Source organism: Artemia franciscana, chromosome 14 (genome assembly GCF_032884065.1).
Source record: "Artemia franciscana chromosome 14, ASM3288406v1, whole genome shotgun sequence".
Classification (NCBI taxonomy): Eukaryota; Metazoa; Arthropoda; class Branchiopoda; order Anostraca; family Artemiidae; genus Artemia; species Artemia franciscana.
The window spans coordinates 32477044-32505035 of record NC_088876.1 but is presented as its reverse complement, the minus strand read 5'-3'; the positions used below and the strand labels follow the sequence as shown (position 1 = coordinate 32505035).

At 36.3% G+C, this 27992-nt stretch overlaps 1 protein-coding gene across 1 annotated transcript in view; it reads left to right on the top strand.

Annotated features, from left to right (window-relative positions):
* The window catches only part of LOC136035778 (uncharacterized), a 136966-nt gene that overhangs the window by 25555 nt on the left and 83419 nt on the right, over window positions 1-27992 (top strand). Inside the window, exon 3 of the mRNA XM_065717751.1 lies at window positions 23317-23456. Coding sequence (XP_065573823.1) covers window positions 23317-23456 — 140 coding nt within the window. The remainder of the gene's footprint in view (window positions 1-23316; window positions 23457-27992) is intronic.

Here is a 27992-nt window from a genome sequence, read left to right as displayed (position 1 = left end):
GCAAAAATACCACAAGATTATAATAACATTGTCCGTATGTCAATGAATTGGTGATGCGTAGCTGTAGATACAATTTGAAAGTTTTAATTTCTTTGAAAAAGATGCAGCACATTTAGCTTTACTGTAAATATGGTGTACATTTCTTGCTAACATCGAAAGGAAAGTTGTTTTGTCATTTTCCTTACTTTCACATGTCAAATTCAATATAATTTAAAGTTTACCACGAATCACTGGTTCTTTTTATATCACATAGAATCTACCACATGGCCTGACGTTGTCAGTATTTCAGTTTTTTTTATATTTCTTTAGTTTCAAATTTTTATTATTGGAGCCAGCTTTCTTATTTCTTTTTAAGGGTTTGTAGCTAAAAATCAGTCTGTCCAAATTGTTTATTTTTAACAGCGCAGGAAACTAACAATATAATAATGTTAAAATCCACCCACTAGAGAATATCTACTGATTGCTTCTAAAAGTCTATAAGGTCATTTGTGCAATATCAAAAAACTCGAAAATTTAAATGGAATTGGATCTCTGGTGGTAAAACACGGTCTTCTGGTTTTAAAATAGGAATACCATAGACAGTGCAGTGCTTGCACGTTTAGTTAAAAAGTGAACCGTCCTTCAGCACCACTGCTACTAGAAGTAGCAGTGACATTGAGTAGCAGTAGCAGTAGCAGCTAAGGGACATTGATACAGTCTTGCTTGGAAATGTTTAATAACGGGAATAATTTTTTTCTCCGACAACACCAACGCAAAAAATATTTGACCTAAGCAAAAGTTAGATCGACAAATCAGACAAATCACCATTGACAGCCCAGGGCCGAAAAGTTAAACTAAAAAAAAGGAAACGTTTAGCAGCACCAATATCACGAAAAGTACTAACTAAGAGACGTTAATCCAGTCTTACTTGGAGATGTTTAATAGCGGGAATCATTTTTTTTTCTCAAACACCACCAACGCAAGTAATATTTAACCGAAGCAAAAGTTAGACCGACATATCAGACAAATTACCATTGATAGTGCAGGGCCAACAAGTCAAACTAAAAAAAGGAAACGTTTAGCAGTATCAATACCACGAATAGTACTAACTAAGGGACGTTGATACAGTCTTACTTGGAGATGTTTGATGATGGTAGTGGTTTTTTTCTCTAAGACACTGCCCTGGGTTTCCGATTTGAACCCCAAAGAAATACAGCCAATGACAGGTTCAATCTGGCAAGCATCAGGCCAGAAAGGCTCAGGCCACGCAAATTTCAGCCCAAGCAAAGTTCTAAACAAGTAATATTTAGCCTACGCAAAAGTTAGCCTGGCAAATACCAATAAGACAAAACACCATTAACAGTGCCAACAAGTTAAATTTAAAGACTAGACTTCACGCAGTAGCAAGACTGCGAGAAGTACTTGCTAAGAGACGTTAATACAACATTATTTGGTTATGTTTCATGATAGTAGTGATAGTTTTTATGAGATACCGACATGAGTTTCTCTCAACTCACAGAAATACAGCTAACGAAATGTTTTATCTGGCAAAAATCAGCCCATAAAAGCTCAAGCTACACAAAGGTTAGCACGAGTAATGTTCGAACCGAGTAATATTTAGCCTACGCAAGAATTAGCCCGGCAAATATCAATCTGAAAAATCTCAAGTCAATGCAATCCTCAACACTCTCACAATTTGTGCCAGACCCAGTTCCATCAACGTAAAAATCAGCGCAGGGTAAATTCAAACAAGCAAAACCCGCTTTTATGCTTAAATATTTTTCACTCTCAAAGAATGGTGGGGTCCTTCAAAACACTTGTGGAGCGGTTGGGTCAACTTTCCCATTCCATTGAAACAACTTATCCTATTTAAAACAAGTTGTTTACCAGTCACATACGAAAGAAATTATTTTGATTTTTGTTGATTTTTAATATGTTTTACTTCGGAAGTAATTTTACCCATTTTTGGTTTCCGTTCCCCTGCGTGTCAATATGATTCTAAATTACGACCCTGTTAGCCGAAAGACCTACACATGAAGTTTTTCAAACCATTCATGAAGTTTTTGCCCCCTTTTAGGCCCCCTTTTCGAGGCAAAATAGTTTTTTTTCACTATTTTGCGAATTGGACTCCCCTTGACCCATGGGGGTATTTCTTGCCCTATCTAGAGGTAGGTTTGGGTCCCATAGGTCCTGGAATTACGGTTTTCTTTTGAACCGTTGGGTTTTCGTAGAAGCACTTAGAATTAATAAAAAATGTCTTGTCTTGTCGTAGTGTAATTCATTGGAACTAATTCCAACAATTATTCAAAGACATTTAGATCTGTGTCCCAAGCACGCAGACGCACGCCATCATTTTTTGTGTTACGCCATCATTTTTTTCAATGTGATGATTACATATGATCGAAAATCTTTGAAAATCTTTCTTATATGATTATTCTTATCAGATAAGATCTTATACGTTTCTGCCATATAAGTAATTCTTTTTACGACATTACTGCGGAATAACGAAATTGACTGAAGCTGCCTCAATTTTCAAGGACATACTTTTTTGACACTGTCATTCAGGCACTTTTTATGGAATTGAATTTTTGCATGTTTTGTCTGGCAACTCTGCCAGAATGTAACTTGCACAGCTGCTTCGTTTTCTTGTGTGATTTCAGGAGACAACACTTGCTACTTTTAGAAAAAATGCTAGAATGTTAGTATATGAGATTATTTCTTTGTTTAGATTTGTATACAGCTATGAGCAGTTGTAAGCGCTTATGAATGACAATAAGTCTACGCTTAGATCAAGAATTAACCACAATCACCTATGGTCAGGGTTAAGAACTATTACGGTAAATAGTGTTTCTTCATCGATATTCATTCAGAATCATACAGATATTGGTATCGAAGTTATAAAAAAGAACCATGAAGAAAACGATAATCCAGTTTATGCAGGCTTAGTCCTTCAAATATTCGTAGTCAGCTTAACTTCAATCAAGCAGAAGTAGACAATATTAATGCAAACCTGATGCAGGACATACAGAAGAAAGGTACCGAGGAAGTTAGTGCGGTAAATGATGGAATTAATATTGCGGTAAATTCGGTAAATTGCGGTAATTTCCGCCTAGAAACCCTCAAAGTATTCAGCTTATTGTGTCAGCGGTCTATGATTCGGTCACGTTTGAATACATTGGTAAATTTGAAAAAGGTAAATGTGGCAAATGATAGTGTTTCTTCATCGATATTCATTCAGAATCATCAAAGCGTCAATATCAATTCCTTATAACGATCCTGAAAATATTCGGCTTATTTGTGTCTGAGGACTATGGTTTGATCACGCTTGAATACATAACACAAACAAAATATAAAATACATTTGCCCACTCAAAAATCCCCAAAAACACAGCCAAGGCACGATAATTTCATATTGATTGACCACCTCAAATAAACATCAAAACCAATCTATAAACATAATCTCAGGCAGACAACAACATAAAAAAAACCACCAATTATTATTTAGAAATTCTCTAACCTCTACAAATTCTCTTAGCAACATGCTCCATATCATTTTACAAGCTATCGGAAGTTCAAGTCAGACCTTACCGATGAAATTGAAGGAATATGTAAGTTGATGGAAATGTGTAAATCATAACTTCATTGATCAGAGATAAAAGTTATATTCTAAAAAAGGTCAGCAGGAAGGTGGCTAGGCAATTGTAGGAAAGTGAAAGAAGCAAACCATGGAAAATAAATAAAATTTAAATGGAGCAAATGTTGAAATGAAGAACATTATGTATCCTAAATAATAGTTTTGCTTCATCACAGACCTTTAGAAGTAGCTTCGGTGACATGGGAGTGGTTAACACCCAAATAACAGGACAGTATGAAGTATAACACTGAACTAGGCTGTAGAAAAGGTAAATGTAAAGAATGTTGCACGGTCCTTGCTGGTGGCGCTAATCTCCGTTTCATCGCTCTTTAGCCACTAAGCACAGGGGGGTTGGGGGCCAGTCATCCTGTACTTTCGGACACCCTTACTTTTTACCTTCCCCAGATTTCTCCACATGCCCAAGTTAGAGCTGGGTCGACTCTAACTAAGCTTGAAGGGTCACGCTACTAACCACTGTTCCAAACTAAATTATCAGCGAGACCAGGACTCGAACTCCTGTCCTCAAGGAAAAAAGATTTCAAGTCTAGCGTGTCAACTACTCGGCTGGGACAGCTAGGAACTGTAGAAAAAGATTCTTAGAATTAATCTAGGAAATATTTTTTTAAGGATTCAGAGACTCCAGAAGACTTTCACTTTGATCGGATCAACATGATGCTTAAATGAACGATAAATTAACATTCCTAGGATTCGAACGTAACGATCCTTCTCTCTACTTAAAGATCCTTTTGGTACATGTATTTCATTCAAGTGGGGGAACTCTTTGAAATTCTAGAGAAAGTGAGAACAGAAGACTTTCCTTGATCTAAAGCAAGGTAATATGACAGATCTTTGCGGAATACCAAAATATGAAAGAAAATAAGAATAAGCAGTCCGTCTTATACCAGCATGGGACAGTGTTTGTGCAACTGAATCTTTCAACAACCCCTGTTTAACCTAACTTAATTTGACTCAATCTCCTTTCAACCCTATTGCTACAACCATGTGTGTTTCGGTCCGGAGGATATAACATTTTGTTTATTTCATTAAATCAGTAAGGATAAATTATTGTTTTGTAAAATGGGGGGGAGGGGAGATAGTTTGGCATTAAAGCAGGAAACAAACACTTACATAGGAATTGACCAATGATAAAGGTCATTTCATTCTATTCAATTTTAATCACTTCCAACAAAACGATCTGAATCGCATTTTCTGTATTTATTGCATTTATTGAAAACTATATTTTGAGCCGTGTGCTTTGATTTGGGTGTGCCTTCAGGACGTTAGGGGGGGGTATTCCAATCAAGGAGGCATTGTTATTTCACGTCCGGACTATTGGGACAAAATGACCATATCAAGATTTTGATCGGAAGTCTTTAGGGGGAGGTTGTGGTTGTGGCGTTGTTTGTCCTTCAATCAATTTGACTCTAGGGGCAGTATAAATTTTCTTTCCAGTCAAATGAGCCCCCTCCGAAGTTTATACAATCCCCACATCCATGTGAAGTGGCCCAGAAAAAAATAAGAAAAATACATTGAAGCCTTATGGCTCTTTACCATAGGCAACGGTAGAATGTTGCATCTAAAAATCGTGTCTTCCCATGGGCTTAAAGCGTGCTCAGGTTATGTTTTTTTGAAGGTGGGTCGCAGAATGATCCTACAAATTATTGTTTCATATCTTTTTCATCATTGCTTAGTAAAATTTCTTAAAAAGATATGCTTTCTCGACTTCTTAATTTTCTTAAGTCTGAAAAAATTCAGGATTTCCAGTTTGGTGTTAGGAATTTAACAGGACCCTGGTTTAACTGAGCCCCGTTTAACTCAGCCCATTTAATCGAACCCTTATTCAACGGATCCCTTGTTTAACTCAATCTTTTTGCTAATCATCCCCTGTTTGACTGAACATCCATTTAACTCTATCCCATGGGACTGAACCCCTGTTTAACTGGATCCTTGTTTAACCTAACCCGATTTGACTCAAACTCTACTCAACCCATTGCGGCTACCATGTGTGCTTGGGTCCTGGGGATATAAAATTTTGCTAACTTCATTAAGTCAGAAGGATAAACTGTTGTTTTTTAGAGTGGGAGGAGGGTTAGTTTTGCATTAAAGCAGCAGAAAAAAACCTTACATAAGAATTAACCAATGAATAAAGGCCATTTCATTCTATTCAATTCTTATCACTTCCAACAAAACGATCTGAAATATATTTTCTTGGTGTATTGTTGATTCGAGGAGGGGGAGCTGAATGGTGCTGATTTTGACGTCGGTCTAGTCCAATAGGGCTGGGAGAAACAGATGTAGGGCTGCATGAAGACCTGTCTTCACTGACTTATGTCTTGGTCGTCTTCATGGGTTCTGCTGGGGCCATTTTCTTTATTCATTCGTAGGTCAGTTTCTTATATGACGCTTGGTTGCCAGCTTGATTAAGGAGACAGAGTAGTTCACCTCTGAAATTGTGTTGCCATCTCTTTCTAGGTCTTCCAGGCTGGCGGCTACGTGGACCCTTCCTTATAAGCTAATTTTTGGCAGGCACGATTTTTCCATTCGGTGCAACTCATGAAAGTTGATTTAAATCAAGGTTGAATTGTGTGGGGTTTGATTTAATAGGGGTTGAGCTACACGTGGGTTGAGTCTCATGAGGATTGAATTGCACGGGGATTCTGCTGAACTGAGGTTGATTTGTCCAAGGGTTGAGCTAAATGGGACTGAGTTAAACAAGGCCTGAATTAAACGGTGGATGATTTAAATAAGAGTTGATCTGTACGGGGTTTAATTGAAAAGGGTTGAGTTAAATGATGTTTGAGTTGCGTGGGGCTGAGTTGAGTGGGGGCGGATTTAAAAGAGGAGTTGAGTTAAATGAGGGTTGAGTTTCACGAAGGTTCAGCTAATTGAGTTCAGTTGTAGAGGGCTCAGTTGCACGGGAACTATCCATGTTGGTATAAGACAAACAGCTTATTCTCATTTTTTTTCATATTTATCTGGTTGAGTCACTTCAGTTAATCCGCTCTTATGCAACCCTTCTGAAATAGAGTTGGGCGTTCTGTAAGGATCTGTCATATTACCTTGCTTTAAATCTAGAAAATACTTATGTTCTCATTTTCTCTAGAATTTTAAGGAGTTTCCCTGACTTGAATGAAATACATGCATCAAAAGGTTCTTTAAGAAGATCAAGGGATCGTCATGTTCCTAGGTATGGATTTTAGGCATGTTAATTTATCTTTCTGTTAAATATCATACTGATCTGATGAAAGTGAAAGTCTTCAGAAGTCTCTGAATCCTTAAAACACATATTTCCTGAATTAATTCTAAGAATCCCTTTCTACAGCTCCTAGCTGTCCTTACAGAGTAGTTGGAACGCTAGACTTGAAATCGTTTCTTCATGAGAACAGGAGTTCGAGCCCCGGTCTCTCTGATTATTTGATACGGAACGGTAGTCAGTAGCCTGACTCTATAACTTTAACCAGGGTCAACCCAGCTCTAAGTGGGCATGTGAGAATTATGAGAATTTAAACAGGAAGGGTATCCAAAAGCACACGATGGCTTCCCCCCCAATCCTTATTGTACTTTCTTGCTGAATGGCCATGAAACGGAGATTTGCGCCGCTGATAGGGGCTGTATAGTTCAGTGCATCATTTTTTTTTCCTTTTCTACAATTTAGTTCAGTTTTATTTTTCATACTGTCCTGTTATTTGGTTGTCAACCACTCCCTCGTCACCAAAGCCACTTTTAAAGCTCTATGATAAAGCAAGGGCTCAGGAAACTTATTAAAGTTGAGTCCTGAAAGTTATTTCAGGAAACTTATGTCTTGGTCGTCTTCATGGGTTCTGCTGGGGCCATTTTCTTTATTCATTCGTAGGTCTGTTTCTTATATGACGCTTGGTTGCCAGCTTGATTAAGGAGACAGAGTAGTTCACCTCTGAAATTGTGTTGCCATCTCTTTCTAGGTCTTCCAGGCTGGCGGCTACGTGGACCCTTCCTTATAAGCTAATTTTTGGCAGGCACGATTTTTCCATTCGGTGCAACTCATGAAAGTTGATTTAAATCAAGGTTGAATTGTGTGGGGTTTGATTTAATAGGGGTTGAGCTACACGTGGGTTGAGTCTCATGAGGATTGAATTGCACGGGGATTCTGCTGAACTGAGGTTGATTTGTCCAAGGGTTGAGCTAAATGGGACTGAGTTAAACAAGGCCTGAATTAAACGGTGGATGATTTAAATAAGAGTTGATCTGTACGGGGTTTAATTGAAAAGGGTTGAGTTAAATGATGTTTGAGTTGCGTGGGGCTGAGTTGAATAGGTTTGAGTTGAGTGGGGGCGGATTTAAAAGAGGAGTTGAGTTAAATGAGGGTTGAGTTTCACGAAGGTTCAGCTAATTGAGTTCAGTTGTAGAGGGCTCAGTTGCACGGGAACTATCCATGTTGGTATAAGACAAACAGCTTATTCTCATTTTTTTTCATATTTATCTGGTTGAGTCACTTCAGTTAATCCGCTCTTATGCAACCCTTCTGAAATAGAGTTGGGCGTTCTGTAAGGATCTGTCATATTACCTTGCTTTAAATCTAGAAAATACTTATGTTCTCATTTTCTCTAGAATTTTAAGGAGTTTCCCTGACTTGAATGAAATACATGCATCAAAAGGTTCTTTAAGAAGATCAAGGGATCGTCATGTTCCTAGGTATGGATTTTAGGCATGTTAATTTATCTTTCTGTTAAATATCATACTGATCTGATGAAAGTGAAAGTCTTCAGAAGTCTCTGAATCCTTAAAACACATATTTCCTGAATTAATTCTAAGAATCCCTTTCTACAGCTCCTAGCTGTCCTTACAGAGTAGTTGGAACGCTAGACTTGAAATCGTTTCTTCATGAGAACAGGAGTTCGAGCCCCGGTCTCTCTGATTATTTGATACGGAACGGTAGTCAGTAGCCTGACTCTATAACTTTAACCAGGGTCAACCCAGCTCTAAGTGGGCATGTGAGAATTATGAGAATTTAAACAGGAAGGGTATCCAAAAGCACACGATGGCTTCCCCCCCAATCCTTATTGTACTTTCTTGCTGAATGGCCATGAAACGGAGATTTGCGCCGCTGATAGGGGCTGTATAGTTCAGTGCATCATTTTTTTTTCCTTTTCTACAATTTAGTTCAGTTTTATTTTTCATACTGTCCTGTTATTTGGTTGTCAACCACTCCCTCGTCACCAAAGCCACTTTTAAAGCTCTATGATAAAGCAAGGGCTATTATTCAGGAAACTTACCGTTCTTCATTTAAACTCGTGCTCGATTTGGATTTTATTTGTTTTCTTACTTTCACCTTCCTATAGTTTCATTGCCACCTTGCTACTGCCCTTTTTTTTATAATATATCTTTTATTTCTGATCAATAAACTTATGATTTCAGTATTTTTAACAACTTATATATTCCTCAAAATTCATCGGTAATGTCTGACTTAGAGAATTTGTGGAGGTTAGAGAATTCCTAGCTAATAATTGGTGTTTTTTTTTTCGCTGTCTGCCTGAGATTATGTCTATAGACTGGGTTTGGTGTTTATTTGAGCTAGTCAATTAATGTGAAATTATCTTGCCTAGACTGTATTTTCGGGGATTTTGAGGCGGGCAAATATATTTTGTATTTAGTTTTGTGTTTTTGTATTAAATGTAATCGTTGGTTTAGTGCATTGAATTTTTGTTGGGTTTTTTTCTCTGTTGTTTTTTTCTTGGCCACTGAGACAATGGAGGCGATAATGAAGATTTTTTAGGGGGAGGGGGAATGTGACTTTATTGCCACAGACTTATTTTATGTTTTGGAAATAGATCTTATCTTAAATCACGTCTAATCTCCAGGACTACAACACTTGTGGCACTGAAAGTAATTCAAATAAGAAGCAGTAATAAGAATTATAAGAATTATTTCCTTTAAATTGTGTTTCTATGCCCCCATGTATTTAGAAATAGCGACAGGATGCTAGAAAGCTTTTTTTTTTCTTCCTTTTATCCTATGCTTTTATAACCGTTAGTTAAACTATCATTTTGATGTTATTGATCCGTAAAACAAAGACCATTGAAGCAGGCCAAACTTAATTAATAGAAACACTCAGGCTGAAAGAAATCCGGGCTCGTCTTGCTACTTAATTAAAGCATTGGATTTCTTGTTCGCATCGAATTGAAACATAAATCATTTTTTTACAGATTTAACAGTTGATGCATGTCGTAGAAAGAACAGCCTTGTCTAGAAATAATTCATTGCTTTTTTAATTATAATTTTTAATTGTACTTAATTGGTGACGAGGGAGTGGTTGACAACCAAATAACAGGACAGTATGAAAAATAAAACTGAACTAAATTGTAGAAAAGAAAAAAAAAGAACAGCCTTGTCTAGAAAGAATTCATTGCTTTTTTAATTATAATTTTTAATTGTACTTAATTGGTGACGAGGGAGTGGTTGACAACCAAATAACAGGACAGTATGAAAAATAAAACTGAACTAAATTGTAGAAAAGAAAAAAAAGAACAGCCTTGTCTAGAAAGAATTCATTGCTTTTTTAATTATAATTTTTAATTGTACTTAATTGGTGACGAGGGAGTGGTTGACAACCAAATAACAGGACAGTATGAAAAATAAAACTGAAGTAAGTTGTAGAAAAGAAAAAAAAGAACAGCCTTGTCTAGAAAGAATTTATTGCTTTTTTAATTATAATTTTTAATTGTACTTAATTGGTGACGAGGGAGTGGTTGACAACCAAATAACAGGACAGTATGAAAAATAAAAAACTGAACTAAATTGTAGAAAAGAAAAAAAAGAACAGCCTTGTCTAGAAAGAATTCATTAATTTTTTAATTATAATTTTTAATTGTACTTATTTGATTATTCATTTAATTATAAGTGAAAGCTTTTTCAGAGAGCCAAATCATACCCTAGATTTGAATTACCTTGGTATCGTAAAGTGATACAACAAATTTATCTCTTGCGTCGACAAAAATATTGCTTGGTTAAAAACTTATGTTTGTACCTTCACCATCGAAGAACCATACAGATTTGAACCCCTCTGATTCTTGCAAATGGTATGTTTCAAGAAAAAGTATTAATTTATTAAACAACACGTGATAACGAGCTTTAGTAAGGAGTGACTCGGCTCAATAGTAACCGAAAGTCTAAAAAACGGAATTTTGATACCAATAGATACATCAAAAGAATTATATTTTAATTCTGATTTTAAGTATATACGTTTCATCAGTTTTATTTTACCCATCAAAAGTTGCGAGCCTGAAAAAATTTGCCTTATTTTCGAAAAAGCTTAGAACACCCCCTAAAAGTACTAGAATCTTAATGAAAAGCACACCATCACACCATCTACCTGCAAAAATGTGAAATTTTTCATTTTCAGCCAGAAGAAAGATCACGGATGCGTGTTTATTTTTTTTCTCCAGGGGTGATCGTATCGAACCAGGCTTTAGAATGTCGCGAAAGGGCTCATTTTAATGGAAATATAAAGTTATAGTGCCCTTTTTAAGTGACCACAAACTGGAGGGCAGCTAGGCCCCCTCTCACGCTCATTTTTTCTCAAGTTACCGGATCAAAATTTTTAGATATCCATTTTATTCAGAATAGTAGAAAAATCTAATACATATGTTTCTGAGGACGAAATAATCCCCCAGAATCCCCGGGAAAAGGGCTGGAAGCTATGGACTTTGCCCATTGGTTACATATAGTATCGGTTATTGGGAAGTATACTGAGGGTTTCAGGGGGAATTTTTTCTGGTAGCAAGGGGGTCAGGGGGAGGTGGCTACCTGAGAGGATCTGTCCATGGAAGAATTTATCCTGGGGGAAGAGAATTTACATGAAGGGGGCGCTGGATTTTCCAGTGTGAGTAAAAAAAAAAAGACAAATTAAATTAGAAAAAACAACGCAAGTTAATTTGTAAGTTACGTATATTTATTACTAATAAAAACGTTCGCAAGCAAAACTCGCAGTTTTGGCAAAAGTAGCCGAAAATTGGAGGGCAACTAGGCCTCCCCCTCACCCTTTCTTCTCAAAATCGTCAGGTCAAAACTTTGAGATAGCCATTTAGCCACAAGAAGTAAAATTAATATGCATATATCGTTTTAATTATTCATTTCCGGTGAGCCAAAATTAAAGCCTGTATTAATTAAAAAAAAATGTTCAGAAATTAATTTAAGAACCAAGTTTTTTCAACTGAAAGTAAGGAGCAACATTAAAACTTAAAGCGAACAGAAATTATGACGCATATGAGAGGGTTCTTCCCCTCGACAATACCTCGCTCTCTGCGCTAAAGTATTTTGAATAATTTCAAAAGAGATATTTATTCTAATTAATCGGCCTTTGTGATTCAGGGGTTATTCTTTAAGAATTGGAACAACATTTGAACTTTAGTGATAAGAGCGAGCTATTGACGAGGGGCCGAACCCCCTCATATACGTAATAAAAATATACGAATATATAAGTTCGTTACGTAATTCATCAAACATATCATGGTAATCAAGCAGTTCGTGGTAACGAACTGTAGTAATTCATAGTAATTCCTTTGTGATTCAGGGGTTATTCTTTAAGAATTGGAACAACATTTGAACTTTAGTGATAAGAGCGAGCTATTGACGAGGGGCCGAACCCCCTCATACACGTAATAAAAATATACGAATATAGAAGTTCGTTACGTAATTTATCAAACAGTTCGTGGTAATCAAGCAGTTCGTGGTAACGAACTGTAGTAAGGAGCGACCCGGCTCAATAGTAACCGAAACTCTAAAAAATGAAATTTCGATACCAATAGTTACATCGCATTTTAATCGCATTTTAATGTTGATTTTAAATATATATGTTTCATCAAGATCAGTTATACCCATCAAAAGTTACGAGCCTGAGAAAATTTGCCCCATTTTAGAAAATAAGGGTAAACACCCCCTAAAAGTCATACAATCTTAACGAAAATCACATCATCAGATTCAGCGTATCAGAGAACCTTATTGTAGAAGTTTCAAGCTCCTATCTACAAAAATGTGGAATTTCACATTTTTTGCCAGAAGACAGTGTTTATTTGTTTGTTTTTTTTTCCAGGGGTGATTGTATCGACTGAGTGGTCCTAGAATGTTGCAAGAGGGCTCATTCTAACGGAAATTGAAAGTTCTAGTGCCCTTTTTAAGTGACCAAAAAAATTGGAGGGCACCTAGGCCCTCTCCCACGCTCATTTTTTCCCAAAAGTCATCGGATCAAAATTCTGATATAGCCATTTTATTCACCATAGTCGAAAAACCTATTAACTATGTCTTTGGGGATGACTTACTCCCCCTTAGTCCCCATGGGAGGGGCTGCAAGTTGCAAACTTTGACCTGTGTTTTCATGTAGTAATGGTTACTGGGAAGTGTACAGACGTTTTCGGGGGGGGGGGAGGTTACGTGGGAGGATATTTCCATGTAGAAACTTCTCATGGGGGAAGAGAATTTCAATGAAGGGGGCGCGTGAATTTCTAGCATTATTTGAAAAAACAATGAAAAAATAAATGTGAAAAAAATTTTCTACTGAAAGTAAGGAGCAGCATTAAAACAAAACGAACAAAAATTATTACGCATATGAGGGGTTTAACTCCTCGTTATACCTCACTCTTTATGCTAAAGTATTTTTAGTAATTTCAACTATTTATTCTACGGCCTTTGTGATTCAGAGGTCATTCTTAAGGAATTGGGACAAAATCTAAGCTTTAGTGTAAAGAGCGAGGTATCGAAAAGGATTGAACCCCCTCATATACGCAATAAAAACATACGAATATAGAAGTTTGTTACGTAAGTTAATTCGTAAGTTACGTATATTTTTTGCGTATGTAAAAAATTAAAAGTTCTAGTTGCTTTTTTAAGTAATCAAAAACTTGGAGGGCAACTAGGCCTCCTCCCACGCTTCTTTTTTCTAAAAATCTTCTGATTAATTGCAATTAATTAATATGCAAATTTCGTTTTAATTATTTATGTGCGGAGAGCCAAGATCAAAACATGCATTAATTCAAAAACGTCCGGAAATTAAATTAAAAAAACAAGTTTTTTTTAAATGAAAGTAAGGAGCAACATTAAAACTTAAAACGAACAGAAATTACTCAGTATATGAAAGGGGCTTTTCCTCCTCAACGCCCCGCTCTTTACGCTAAAGTTTCTTACTGTTTTAAAAATAGAGTTAAGACAAACAGTCAAACTTTATCGTAAAGAGCGAGGCATTGAGGAGGAAAAGCTCCTTTCATATACTGAGTAATTTCTGTTAAATTAAAGTAACGAGCGACGTTAAAACTTAAAACGAACAGAAGTTATTCCGTATATGGGAGGGGCTGTCCCTTCCTCAATGCCCCGGTCTTTCCGCTAAAGCTTGACTCTTTCTCACAACTCTACTCTCTAAAACAATAAAAACTTTAGCTTAAAGAGCGGGGCATTTAGGAGGCGACATCCCCCTTCATATACGGATTAATTTTTATTGTTTTAAGTTTTAATGTTGCTCCTTACTTTCAGTTTAAAAAACTTGTTTTTTTTGTTTGATTTAGTGGTAAGACTATTTGACCTATTGAGCAATGTATTATCAACGAGTGATTGCCACATAAACGCTTCACTAAGAATTGCAGAATTATGACATTGCGTTGCATTATTATTTATGACCGATTCTCAAACACTTGCATGAAGGCAAATTCTATTACAGTATCATCAAACGTATCTGAAACAAAATAAATGGTAGAAGAATTGGCACAAGTATCCAATCCCTTTCCAAGAAAGATAAGTATGCTTTGCAGTTCTTGTTTACAAATAGTTCTCTGTGATAGAGGAGAATATCGAAATATAAAGCATTTAATCCTCCTAATGCTGGGTCGTAAGTGTCTACGACTTAAAATATCTTAAACCGTCTTCTTTATCATGGGTACCCGCTTACAAGTTTATTGCAAATCCAACAATTTAGCATGGAAGATAGGTGCTCAGTAGATGAGCAAGATGAAGCTCCAGTGTCTTTCTACCCTTGGCCGAAAGTATTTTCCCCACAACTTTCAAGGAGACCCGAGTGCTTTTGTACATAGGTTGGAAAAGAAGAGTACGACTCTAAAAATCATTAATATCGTATATCATTGTGTCAAGGTACTTTTCCTTAAGCTTTAAACCTATCGATTGGAAAAGAGTATTGGAGTGTTAGAAGTCGATGGGCGTGGAAGAAGAGCGTTGGGGCCGATGGATGGGAAAAGGGTTCTCAATTTCTAGCAATGTGTTTTTTATTTGTTGTAGCAGCAACACAACAAGAAAAGAAATATCTCGAGGATAACCAAACCTTACAAATAACATTGGTGCTCCCTGTTCTCTTCCCTTCCTCTCAAAACCTCTATAAAGCTTGACTGTCATTTACTGACGTTTTGTCATTTAACTGTCATTTAGTGTCGGATTTAACTGAAAATGATAAATATTTTGAGCAGTTTGGTCTTCACTTCTTATTAGCTAAAAGAACAAGTTTTTTTCAATTGAAAACAAGAAGCAACATTGAAACTAAAAATGACCAGAAATTATTCCGTACATTAGGGGGGGGGGCTTCACCTTCCTCAACCCTCCCTCATTACGCTAAAGTCTTTTAATGCTTTAATAAAGCTTCTGACTCCAATAAGCGGCGTTTTTGTTTCAGGAGTCGTTCTTAAAGAATAAAGACAGAAAAACCAAACTTTAATATAAAGAGCGAGAGTTGAGGAAGGAGCTACCCCCTTCCGTTTATGCAAAATAATTTATGTTCATTTAAGTTTTAATGTTGTTCCTATTCTATAGTTGAAAAAACGTGATTATTTTTTCTTATTGTGTTCTTTTTTAAATCATGGTGGGAAACCAACTTTCAATTTCCGCCAACTACAAATTTCGAAGTTTTTCCCCCACTACAAATTTCCCCTGCAGAAAATTACATCATGGTAAGTTCCCCCTACACAAATTCTTTATATTAATAACGGGCCATATATTAATAACGACCATATATTAATAACGGGCAAATTGCATAACTTTCATTGCTCTCCTCCTCCCTGCCGGGTAAAAATCCCCCAGGAAAACCCCCCTACTCTGGAAACGCGTCTTTCACCAGCAAATTCTTCTTGTGGGAAGAAAATTCCGCCCCAAAAATTTCTCTGCATATTCCAATAATAAATACTATATATAAGCAATGGGCAAATTGCACAATTTTTCTCCCTCTTCCCAGGGGCTGTTGGGGGTTATTTCATCCCTAGAGACATAGTTACCAGAACTTTCAACTATTTTAAACAATTGACTATCTTAAAATTTTGATTGGCTGTCATGTGGGAAACAGGAGTTTGGAAGAAGAGCTAGTTGCCGTCCAATGTTTTAGGTCACTTTAAAGGGTGCTAGAATTTTTATTATGTGTTAAAATGAGCCCTTTCCCAATTTTGAAGACTTCTGGATCGACGTGATCACCCTTGTGAAAAAAAAAACAACAAATAAACACATATCTGTGATCTTTGTTTTTGTCAAGAAAAAAACACTAAATTCCCCATCTTTATACAGCTTGGAACCCCTACAGTAGGGTTCTGTTACATACTGAATCTGTCCTCAATAAAGCGCATATGACACCCTGACCTTTAGAAGGCTTAGAGGGGACTGGTCCTATTCCTGCGTGTAATAGGTTTTGTTTGTTTAAGTTTGATTTAAGTGTTTATTGTCTTTTCTGTTCGTTTTGGGTTTCATTTATTCATCGATAGTAATTTCTGATGATTTTAAGTCTTAAATATTGAATGAGCTAATTTCTGTTGATGTAGATCTTTTAATTCTTTTTGAAAAAACTTCTATTTTTGATTGTTTTCGATTAATGCCTGCTCGTTTTGAACTGGCATTATTTTTTCGTTGGATAATAAAAGGAGTAATATGTAGTCAGAGTTAATTTTTTTTTAATTTTATTTTTTTTTTACTTGAGAGTTCAGATTCTGATTTGCCATTTAAATGCCAAATATTTATATTTGGCTTGCAAGAAATTTTGATAATTCTTTTGTTGTAGAATTGTGGGTGAATTGGGAAGAGATTCTGCTCAAATGGATAAAAATCAGCATATTCTTTCACCCTCTATGGGCTGAAGTCTTCCTGACCTCCATCCTGTTTATACACTTGAACAAAGACGAATATTTTTTGACCCTTTTATTACAAGAGTCTTATTCTTTTTATTTTGTTTATGCTGCTTTTTGTTTAAATAATTTCATCGCAGATTTTTGGTCATTTACTAATAAGAGTTATCTTCTGCTGTTGAAGAAAAATGAAAATATTCTTGTCCGATTCTTCTTGTCGGACAACAAGAAGGGAACAGCCCCTAGGATGTAGATGCTGCTTTTCAAACGCAGCCAACTCACATACTCTATCAGAAATCGACATTGTGTGGCAGCATCTACTTTACAACCAACCTCTTTGGTGGGGGTGAAGTTTACGATTTGCAGTTTTCATTTACATTCATCTTAATGGGCCTGGAAAAGGATCACACAAGCTAAAACTATTATACAAACTGGCATTTCAAATTTGAAAAATAACGTAAAATTTTGTCTCCTCGAACTTCAACCCCTCACTTTACCTGATGGGTTTTTACTTTTTCGTCGTTTACATTTGTTTGAATAAACTAGGAAAAATGCATTAAAGTCAGAAATATTGTACAAATGGTCATTTAAAGAATGTATAAAAATTATATTCTTCCATCCCACTTGATTTGAGCCCAGTCTAATTTCGTATATATGAGACAACTATCTCACAAATGTGAATTCTAAAGTTGCGTACTACATTAACACTCGGAGCTGTTTCTAATTTTCATTGTTATTGTTTTATCAGTATCCCACTAGAAATCAGCCTCCTCTTGGTGAAATGCCGATTTTTAATAGTTTTTGGGAGTCATTAGTACGTCGTTCACAGGCTACATCGGGACAAGTCAGAAAAGGCAACCAAGTCAGAAAAGGAAATTCCTGTCGGACGACAAGAATCATGCTGCCAGATATGTTTCCTGATTGAGATCTGTTGCTTCTGAAATTTTAACTTGTTGCTTCACGACTGAACTCTTAAAGCATTTAAGCATTAAGAAGTCGAATAGATAGATGAATAGAAATTTATTCCCGTAAGAACCTCTTCGGGTTATGGCAAAACCTTTGACTTGACTTAAGTCTCCTGCTGGGCACTGCTCGGCGTAGAGAGTGACGCCTGCCTCCTCCATCTACTTCGGTCAACGGCGAGTATTTGCTCTTCGCCCTGTCTGATGTTTGCCATCGTCAAGAACTCGGACAGGCTGTCGGACCAACGTTTCTTCAGTCGGCCACGAGGTCGCTTCCAACGAACAAATGGCAAAACCAAAACAGCAAAAAACGACGAAAAAAAAACAAACACTTACGAACACTGTACAACAACAATGCTTCGCACTAAGATGCAATATAACCAAATTTTCCTCTAGTATTATTATCGTTCATAAGCTCCTCTAGGCCCCCCCCCAAGTAAAAGTTAAAATTCTGCTTCAAAACCCTTCCTGTTCTCCCTTTAAATTGTACCCCCTAAGCCGTTCATTTTTGTTTCGGTATATTGCCGATATGGTGTTGTGGTGACCTGGATGCGTACAATTTCATTGATTTTAGCTGTACCATTTTCCCCAAGCAACACTTTTGGTGGTACCTGGCTGACTGACCATATTTCAAACAGTAGGCTGTACGGAAATTGTAATTCAATCCCGCTTTCTAGGACTATAATGAGGGAAAGGTTGAGATGGCTAATGCACGTTCTACGGATGGAAGATGGCAGATTGCCGAGTATTGCCTTTTCGGCTAACCGTTTAGGGCTAAACGGAAAGTAGGTCGTCCACAGTTGGGGTGAGAGAATGTCATAAAGAAAGATATAAGGGAAATATGAACTTCCTTGGAGGATGTAAAGTGGGATACTTTGAATAAATTGGGATGGAGGAGGAGTGTGCGTAGCTTTGTTGACATCATGCGGCTTGGTACTGCAGTGAGTTGTTAGCAGTAGTAGTAGTACACTTGAACGTCGACTTGCTTCATTTCGGTAATGTAAGCCGTTTCCAAGCTGCTACATATTTGTTATTTTGTCTACCTTGCAGGTCATAGTCTTTTGGTATATCTCGCTATTTGATCGTTCAGTCCCTTCCGTGAAAAAATTAACTTAATCCCTGAGATATTACAGATGTGCCATTTTGACAGCCAGAATGTGGAAAGTGTTTTTTTATTATTATTTAATCCTGCATCTTCCTCAACGTCCCCTAAAAGTTTCAATTTCATTCCTTTAGCCATTTCTGAGATACTGAAGGTACACCACGTTGACAACCTTAATGCACCTAGTGTGTTTTGATTTTGTTCGACTTCATCCTCAATATTCCCTGAAAATTTCAACTTCATACCTTTAGCCATTCCTTAGGTACTTTAGGTTCACTATTTTGGCAACTGGATGCACCTAGCGTCTTTTGATTAAGTTCAGCTTAATCCTAAATAGTCCCTGAAAGTTCAACTTTATACCCTTAGTTGTACCTAATTTATTGCAGATATGCTATTTTGACAACCTAGATGCCCTTATTGTCTTTTGATTTAGTTCAATTTCTCCCTCAATATTCTCTAGAAGTTTCAGCTTAATACCCTGTAGCCATTCCTAGGCAGTGCCAAGTACTATGCCAAGTACTTTTATTATTTACTTAAGCAAAAGTATCAAGCATCCTCCAAAATTCTACTCAAGTAAAATGTTTTTTTAAGCACTTCAGTCCTTAAGTACTCAAGTATTTCCGCAATACTTAAGCATTGAATTACTGAGATAATACTTGTTATCCATAAGTCGCCTCTGTAATTTCCTGGTACTTATTGACGGAGACCAAACGAACCGGGTAAACAGTAAGGAATACCACTTGCAGTTATATCACTGAGTTGACTACCAGAAAGCTTCCATGCTGATATGTGTTAGAAGAACTCCTATGGCAATGGTACCATATATAGTCTGTGATCATGATATGTTCTAGTTGTCAGAAGTAAAATGCTTGTCCTCAGATATCTGATTCTGAACCCTTTCGAAAAGGTACCTTGCAGCTACTGGGTGCTATTTCAGAAATGTAAAATACTTTGTTAAACGTTTGAATTTTCTTAGTGAGCGTCTCCCCGATAAAATTGGTATTGAAATTGACCTGGTCTGAAAGTACTTGAGTACTTAAGTACCCTCAAGCAATCCTAATTTTTACTTAAGTACGAATATTAAATCACTTTCGGAATCTTTTACTTGAGTAAAGTACAAGTACTACGATTATTTACTTAATTAATCACGTACATTGTACTTCAGTAATTCCCAACACTATTCCTGAGATATTGCATGTTTACCATTTTGACACTCTGGACATATGTCTTATGATTTAGTTCCATATCCTCCTCATCGTGTTCTGAAAGATTTACCTTAATACCCTTAAGTTTTCTAGGAATTTGTACATACGCCATTTTTACAGCACGCTCATGGTGTCTTTTGACATACTCCAGCATTTTATTCAACATCCCCTGTAATTTTAACTTAATATCCGTTAGCCGTTCCTGAGGTATTGCAGAAACGCCATTTTGACAATATGGATGCACATAGGGTCTTTTGACAAAACCTCCGGGAAGATCCCCCGAAAGTTTAAGATTAATATCCTTAGCCGATCCTGAGATGTTGCAAATGTACCGTTTTTACCACCTGGCAGCGCATAGTATTTTTTAATTTAATACGCTCCTTAATCATGCATAAATTATAATTCTCGTATGACCCTATAGTGCAAAAAAAAATTATGTTGTCTATTAATCAAACAAATACTGCTTATTCCTCCCCTTCCCCTTAACACTAAATTTTAGTTTTCCTTGCCCGTCCTCCCTTCTTTTTCCAAAAGTGTCTTGAAGTTTTAAGTCCACTCCCTAAGCCGTTCCCAAGTATTATAGAGATGATATTTCGATGAAGTGGATGCATACAGTGCTTTTAGATTAATCTCCTGGGGAGCAATTAATACCTTGATCCCCAAGTCAAAATTTAAAGTCCAATTGACCCCCCCCCTACCTTCCTCTCTCCAATACTTTACCGGAGTGACAATTCGACCCTTAAGCTACACCCAAATAAATTCAAAATCATTTTAAAAGTCAGTACACATAGTGTCTTCAAATAGATTTCAGTATCCATGTTGTTTCAAGTGTATAATCTTGGAAAACTTTACGCATCTTGGTAATGCCAAGCAATCCATAGAAATCGCTTAAATTGCAACTACACCAGACAAAAAGTGTTTGACCTATCTACAGATCTTAACCTACACCCCACGCCAAAAAGGTGTGCAACTTTCTTCTCGCAGAGAACGATCTATGAAAGTTTTGAGCCAATCGCACACATGGGATTAAAATACTCCCCTCTTCCCTTGTAAAACCTAAATATAAAAGTTGGGCAACTTACACAATTTACAATCTTTTCCAAGTTGCTCTGGGGGATCTTGTCATCCCTGAAGTCCTGTTGTTGAGTGTTTTGACTATTTTCGACAAATTTCCTGTCTTGGAATTCTGACCAAATTTCTTTAGGTCGAGGGGGCAAGGGGAGTGGTTAAAAAAAGGTGACGGGAAGGGGCTGAAATTTTTAATATCCAATCGAACGAGCCCCGTCCTTAATTTCGGCTCCTAAAACTTCCATATGATGTAACCTCTTTAGAATAAAATAATAATAATAATAATACTTGGAGACCATATTGCTCTTTATTCAGGCAGCGCTGTTGCGCTGTCTATAAAGGTGGATTTCCAAAGGAGACATTCCTAAGTGGATATTTGATACCAATCGAAGCAGCATCTTAAGTAGCCTATCATGAAAACCCTGGAGATGATCAAAATAGGATGAATACTGAAATATTTTCATCCTATCACGCCATTCCTCAAAAGTAGCTGAGCAGATCTGTTCAGCTTCTAACTACATTGAAGACAACCCTTGATGCTACGTCAAACCATCCACTTTGAGGCTGTAACTGGTATCTTGAGAATGATAATGTAACTAATTGGGCCTTAATTTATGTTGTAGAGGGAAGAAAATTTAGAACGATTATATAAAATGGGTAACTAAGCTTCATAACTGATTTTATCCAGGGCCTATGAGGCATGTCGAATTGACGACGGAAAGCACTAAAAGTGAAGAATTACCGATTGTTTTTTCGTATGTTAAGATTACATCTGATCCGAGTAGGTTTTCCCAGGAAGATTGGACAAAAATTTAGCTATCAAGAGGCAAACAAGTCGGTTCTTTAAGAAGAACTCGGGTTAACAACGTGGAACGTTTGGTTTGATCACAAGTAGCTCGTTTGTCTTTGGTGCTCTAAAACTTATTAATTTCATTTTTAATTATTTGATGTAACTTAAAATATATTTGAAGACTGCTATTTTTCGTGGGTCTCTAGAAAAAGTAATACATAAGGGCTAGTTTTTCCCAAAGAACAAAGATAAAGCTAAAGGCTTACATTCTTGCAAAAGATAAAAATAAAATACCAATTACAACGAGTTCATTAACATTGTGAAATTTCCCACAATAAAAAGTATGATAGCATGCTGAAATACAACTGGTCATTAAAAGGCGGAAGGTTCGGACATGGTCCTCGATTTTATGAAGGTTAACCACTTTTTTAGTGGTTTTGGAATCGCTGATATGGAACCACACATGAATGTATGACAAATATGGACACTTTTCTTCGAAAAATTTTGTGATCGGTTTGAAATGTATCTACAATTCAGAGAGCATAAAATATACCTCTTTAGAGATTTAGTGTTTAGCACACAAGATTAAGTAGCATTTCTTGTTTCGAAAAGCGTGATTTTGTTTCGTTTATTAGTGAATAAATTTATTTCTCAGAGATGGTATTGAACCAGAAGATCTAAGATCTATTACAAAAGTGTGAAGGATCGGCTATTAGATAAGTGGATTATATTCCCTATTCGTTTCACTGCTGATAAAATTTATTTAATCTATCGCGGGGAATATTCGGTGCCAATGAAAGAGAAAAAGATAGCTAGTGAAAATAAATGGTTGAATTACTGAGGAGTGTCCTGATAAATTTAGTGAGGATGGCAGTATGTTCTATTTCGTGCTACTTAGGAGGATGGATTAGCCGAGTTGAATTTTGACTGCAAGACGACACTAAAATGGTACACTCCTTCTCAACTCTTTGAAGACAGAGACATATTGTGAGTCACAAACTGGTGGACGAAACCTACTTTTTGGAGTATCCCATTGTTTTAAAGACTCGTGCGAATTACTCAAGTAGCTTATGGTTTATTTCAAGGAATCGAATTCTTAATAATTTGAAAAATGCTTATTTTATTGTTTTAGATTTTTTTTTTTTTTGCGCTTTAATCTGACTAAACGAGTTTTCAAACACTCCTAAGTTATTAGCAGATGGAAATATGTTGTGATTCGCAAATTGGTGGAAGAAATTTACTTTTTAGATTATCACATTGTTTTCTGTGAAGAATCATGTGAATTACTCAAGTGGCTTCTGGTATATTTCAACGAATCATATTATTAATAGACTGATAAATCCCTATTTCATTATTTTAAATATTTTGCGCTTTAATCTGACAAAATGCGTTGCCAAACAAGCAACATCAACGACCCTGTTCCAAATAGCGGAGAAAGGCTGAGTATTTTAGTATCTAAAAATGGAAGTAAGCACCGTGAACCTAGACATGTTTCCTTTTCTTTCAGTAAATCAGACAATGAGGAATCACAACCAGTTTTAAGGTCACAGTTGAGGAAATTGAATGAGCATCTAACCATCTTGGAATGCCGACTCGAGGTTTTGAGGTCAGTTCAGCAAGTTTTACCCCTGGATTTACTAATTAATGGTAAGTACGGAAGTCGAGCATCTAAACTTAACAGGCTTAATCATAGAATTGAAAAAGCACATAGATGCGTAATGCCCAGGGCTGGGAAGCTTGGGATTAGAATTAGGTGTCTCAGAGTATGCGTTACTCTATTATTGTTACTAAATGTTAGTAGAGTTGTATATGCGACATTTTTCCTATTGGAATTAGGCTATTTGATTTCGGACTTTTGAATTCTATTTAATCAGGATGTAATTATAATTAGTGCTATATCTAGGATTTTTTTGAAAGAAAGAAGATGGTTGTCAAAAATTTTCTTGAAAGTTTTTTCTTAACAAATTAATTAATAACCTTATTTGATAACCTTTTTTACTCCATTTTGATAACACTATTTGACTCTATCTGATAACTCTTCTTTTTTCTTTTTTCTCTTAGACAGCTACCAAATTAAATTCAATGGAACCTAGAGGCAGCTCTACCTTCCCGTTCTGTAGGATGTGTCTTTGATCTCTATTCTGTTAATACCTATGCAAGGCTTGTGGTAACGAAGGGATTTTTTTTTTTTTTTTTTTTTTAGGACTGAAAACAAATTATTGTAGCTGGTCAGAAAGCTTCATTGCTCTCTATTAATTAACAATTCTACAATGTTTATTTCCCTTATTACTGCTCATTCATTATTTATTTTCCCTTATTACTCCTTATTCATAATTAAATATATATGTATCAGTCACATGAGAGGAGAGTCAGAAAATCGTGTTTTGGGAGGATAATGGCTGAAGCCTCAAAATGCTGCTGGAGCAAACTTCAAACTTTCAGTGAAAGGTCAATAGAGGGAGGCGGAGAAAAAATTACTACCTAACTTCTTCTCGAGGAGCATTTTTGATTAAAGTTGAAGCATTTAAGGTGTGGAATAAAATGTAAAGGGACTGGGACTGTTCTCAGGGGCATAGCTCCCGATATCTGGAACGACCTTTCAGAATATATGAAAACGGCTGTTGGTCTCAAATCCTTCGAAAAGAATGGTTAAATCACGTCTTTCAACAAGGACAAGAACAGGGAAGAGGAAGTGGCTAGATTTGCGGTCACGATTAACATTTTTTTTTTATCTTAAAAATAGGGTTTAATGGTAAATTCTTAATTCTCGATTTTCTTTTGTTGGAGAAATTAAATTTTCCAAATACTTGCCTAAAAAATGTCTTTTATGTGCCAGACTTACCAGAACTAGTCTGTAAAATCCCTTTTCTTATGGAAATTTTACATGGGGGGTTATTTTTTTTCTGGCACCTTGCACATTGTTGTGCTAAGCTGAAAGTACAATACCAGAATGGTTTTTTGCTTGCTTCTCTAACTTATTTTGTCATTCTAGAATCTTGAAGAGTTACACTATCTACCTTTCCTTTAATGCTCTTAGTCCAGATGGGCTTCTTTGTCAGATTGTGAAAAGGGGGTAAATCTTGACACTTTTTTTCAAGTTGAACCGGACGGTGTCCGGTTCTACCCTACATGGACAAGAGCAGATGATTGTTTCATTTCTTTGCTTACGACCATGAATTTAATCTTAATCTATATAATCTTGATGAGATTAAAATTTAATATTAAATCACATATTCATAAATAATTTTCCATATTCAGTAAGTCAAGAGACTGATTGTGAAAAATGCCTGATGGTGAGGCAGAACATAGGTTGTGAATTTCAGCAGCATTTTCAATATTCTCTTATATTATGTTCCTCATCTTCATGTTAACTCTCTCTCTCTCTCTCTCTCTCTCTCTCTCTCTCTCTCTCTCTCTCTCTCTCTCTCTCTCTCTCTCTCTCTCTCTTTCTATTGTATTTTTTAGCTCACGACTATATTTCTTTAAGAATGCCCAGAAAACACAAATGAATGACGGGTGGGGATCACGGACTACAACATGAAAATTTAAGAGAAATGGTCAGCACTATCGGCAGATCTTTTCTAACTAACGTAAAAGGAACATGTGCTACTATCTTGTCACTGTTTCAAGAATGAATAGCGGTCTTACCACAAATGATATTAAAAAGCTTGCCTTTCAATATACTTTTGCAAATAAAATTGAAATTCCACCATCTTGGACAAAACACATCCTTACTTCAAAAGACTGACTTACTGCTTAAAAAAAACTCACTTTGTGCCCTCAGCCAACTAGCCAAGCCAGGCTTCAACCAAGCCTGGCTTCTAACGAACCTAACCTGGCTTCAACAAATTAGTTGCTTCAGTATTCTACTTTATGTCTATGGCAGGCATCAATTTACCGTTGAGTGCATATAGAATGCTGATGAGACTGGATACCCTACAGTTTTGAAAGACGCCAAGACTTGAGGCACCAGCAGAAGTTAAACAGGTAAAACAGATTCAATGTAATTGGTGGACAGATTCCACCAGTTCTTATATTCCCAGGAAAATAATTGATCTAATAAAATAATTGACCAATCCACCGGGTTGGGTGAACGGTGAGAATTTTTTGCTAGCTATTCAAAACTTGTGGAAGCATTGCTGCTCTTCAAAAGGCAATCCTCATCTCCTTTTGCTTGATAATCACAATAGTCACCTTGACCCAAGATGAATTTCTTTCTGCAAGGAAAACGGTATTTTTGTTCTAAATTTCTGACAAAATTGTTCCCCCCCCCCTGACTCCTAGCCTTGAATATTGGTATTCTTAATCCTTTCACAAGTGGTCTCAAGCTGAAGTTAAATCATCGGCTCCAGCTAAACCTTGGACAAAGGGTGCCTATTCACCAGGTAGCTGAGCTTTGTCTTATGCTTTACCTAGAGAAGTTTTCACCTGCCAATATTACTTCCACTTTCAAAAAGACTGGAATCTGGCGTTCCGACAAAGTTATGTTCAGTAAGGTGGATTCGCTCCCGTCTAAAGTAATGGACTGAAAAATTCACAAAAGGACTCATTCTAACGTTCGGAATTAATTCTAACGTTTTAATAGGAAATTAAAAGTTCTAGTGCCCTTTTTAAGTTACCAAAAATTGGAGGGCACCGAGGCCCCCTCCCACGCTCATTTTTTACCCAAAGTCACCGGATCAAAATTCTGAGATAGCCATTTTATTCACCATAGTCGAAAAAACCTAATAACTATGTATTCTGGAACGACTTACTCCCCCACAGTTCCTGTGGGAGGGGTTGCAAGTTACAAACTTTAATCAGTGTTTGCATATAGTAATGGTTATTTGGAAGTGTACAGACGTTTTCACTTTTTTATTTTGGTTTGGAGGGGGGGGGGAGAAGTTGAAGGGGGTTAAGTGGGAGGATCTTTCCATGGAGGAATTTGTCATGGGGGAAGAGAATTTCAACGAAGGGGGAGCAGGATTTTCTAGCATTATTAAAAAAAAACAACAGAAAAATAAATATGAAAAGTTTTTTCAACTGAAAGTAAGGAGCAGAATTAAATATTAAAACAAACAGAAATTATTACTCATATGAGGGGTTCACCTCCTTCTAATAACTCGCTGTTTACGCTAAAGTATTTTTAGTAATTTCAACTATTTATTCTACGGCCTTTGTGATTCAGGGGTCATTCTTAAGGAATTGGGACAAAATTTAAGCTTTAGTGTAAAAAGCGAAGTATTGACAAGGGGGTGAGCCTCCTCAGATACGTAATAAAAACATACGAATATAGAGATTCGTTTCGTAAGTTAGTTCGTAAGTTACATATATTTTTACAATGAAAATGTTCGTAAGAAATTAAAATTTCTAGCTGGCTTTTTAAGTAATCAAAAAATTGGAGGGCAACTAGGCCTCCTCCCCCGCTTTTTTCTCTCAAAATCTTCCGATTAAAGCTATGAGAAAGCCATTTAGCCAAAAAAATAAATTAACGGGCAAATTTAGTTTTAATTATTTATGTGCGGAGAGCCAAAATCAACACATGTATTAATTCAAAAACGTTCAGAAATTAAATATAACAAAACAAGCTTTTTTAATTGGAAGTAAGGAGCGACATTAAAACTTAAAACGAACAGAAATTATTCCGTATATGACTGGGGCTTTTCCTCCTCAACGCCCCGCTCTTTACGCTAAAGTTTTTTACTGTTTTAAAAAGTTTAGTTAAGAGAAAGAGTCAAACTTTAGCCTAAAGAGCGGGGCGTTGAGGAGGAAAAGCCCCGTTCATATACGGAATAATTTCTGTTCGTTTAAGTTTTAATATTGCTCCTTACTTTCAGTTAAAAAAGCTTGTTGTTTTATTTAATTTAGCTCAAGACCAACTGGAACTTCTGACCTTAATAGTTTCATATAGTTTTGGGCTATAAATTTTTGTTCAGTAGAGAAAAATAGAAAAATTGACTTGCCACTGTCCCCATCAATTGAAGTTTTTTTGTCAGTAGATTTTGTGTTTAAAAGTGACATTTCCTCATATTTTGAAAATCTCACTGAAATGTAATTTCATGATTATATCTTTAATTGATCGATAAAACATACAGCTTAATTGCTTCGAAAAGAAATAAATACTATTAACCGTTTTTATTATCGTCAGCTTCTAAACTTGTAATTAATGGTTATTGTGGTTGCTGACAATTGTGGGATATATAA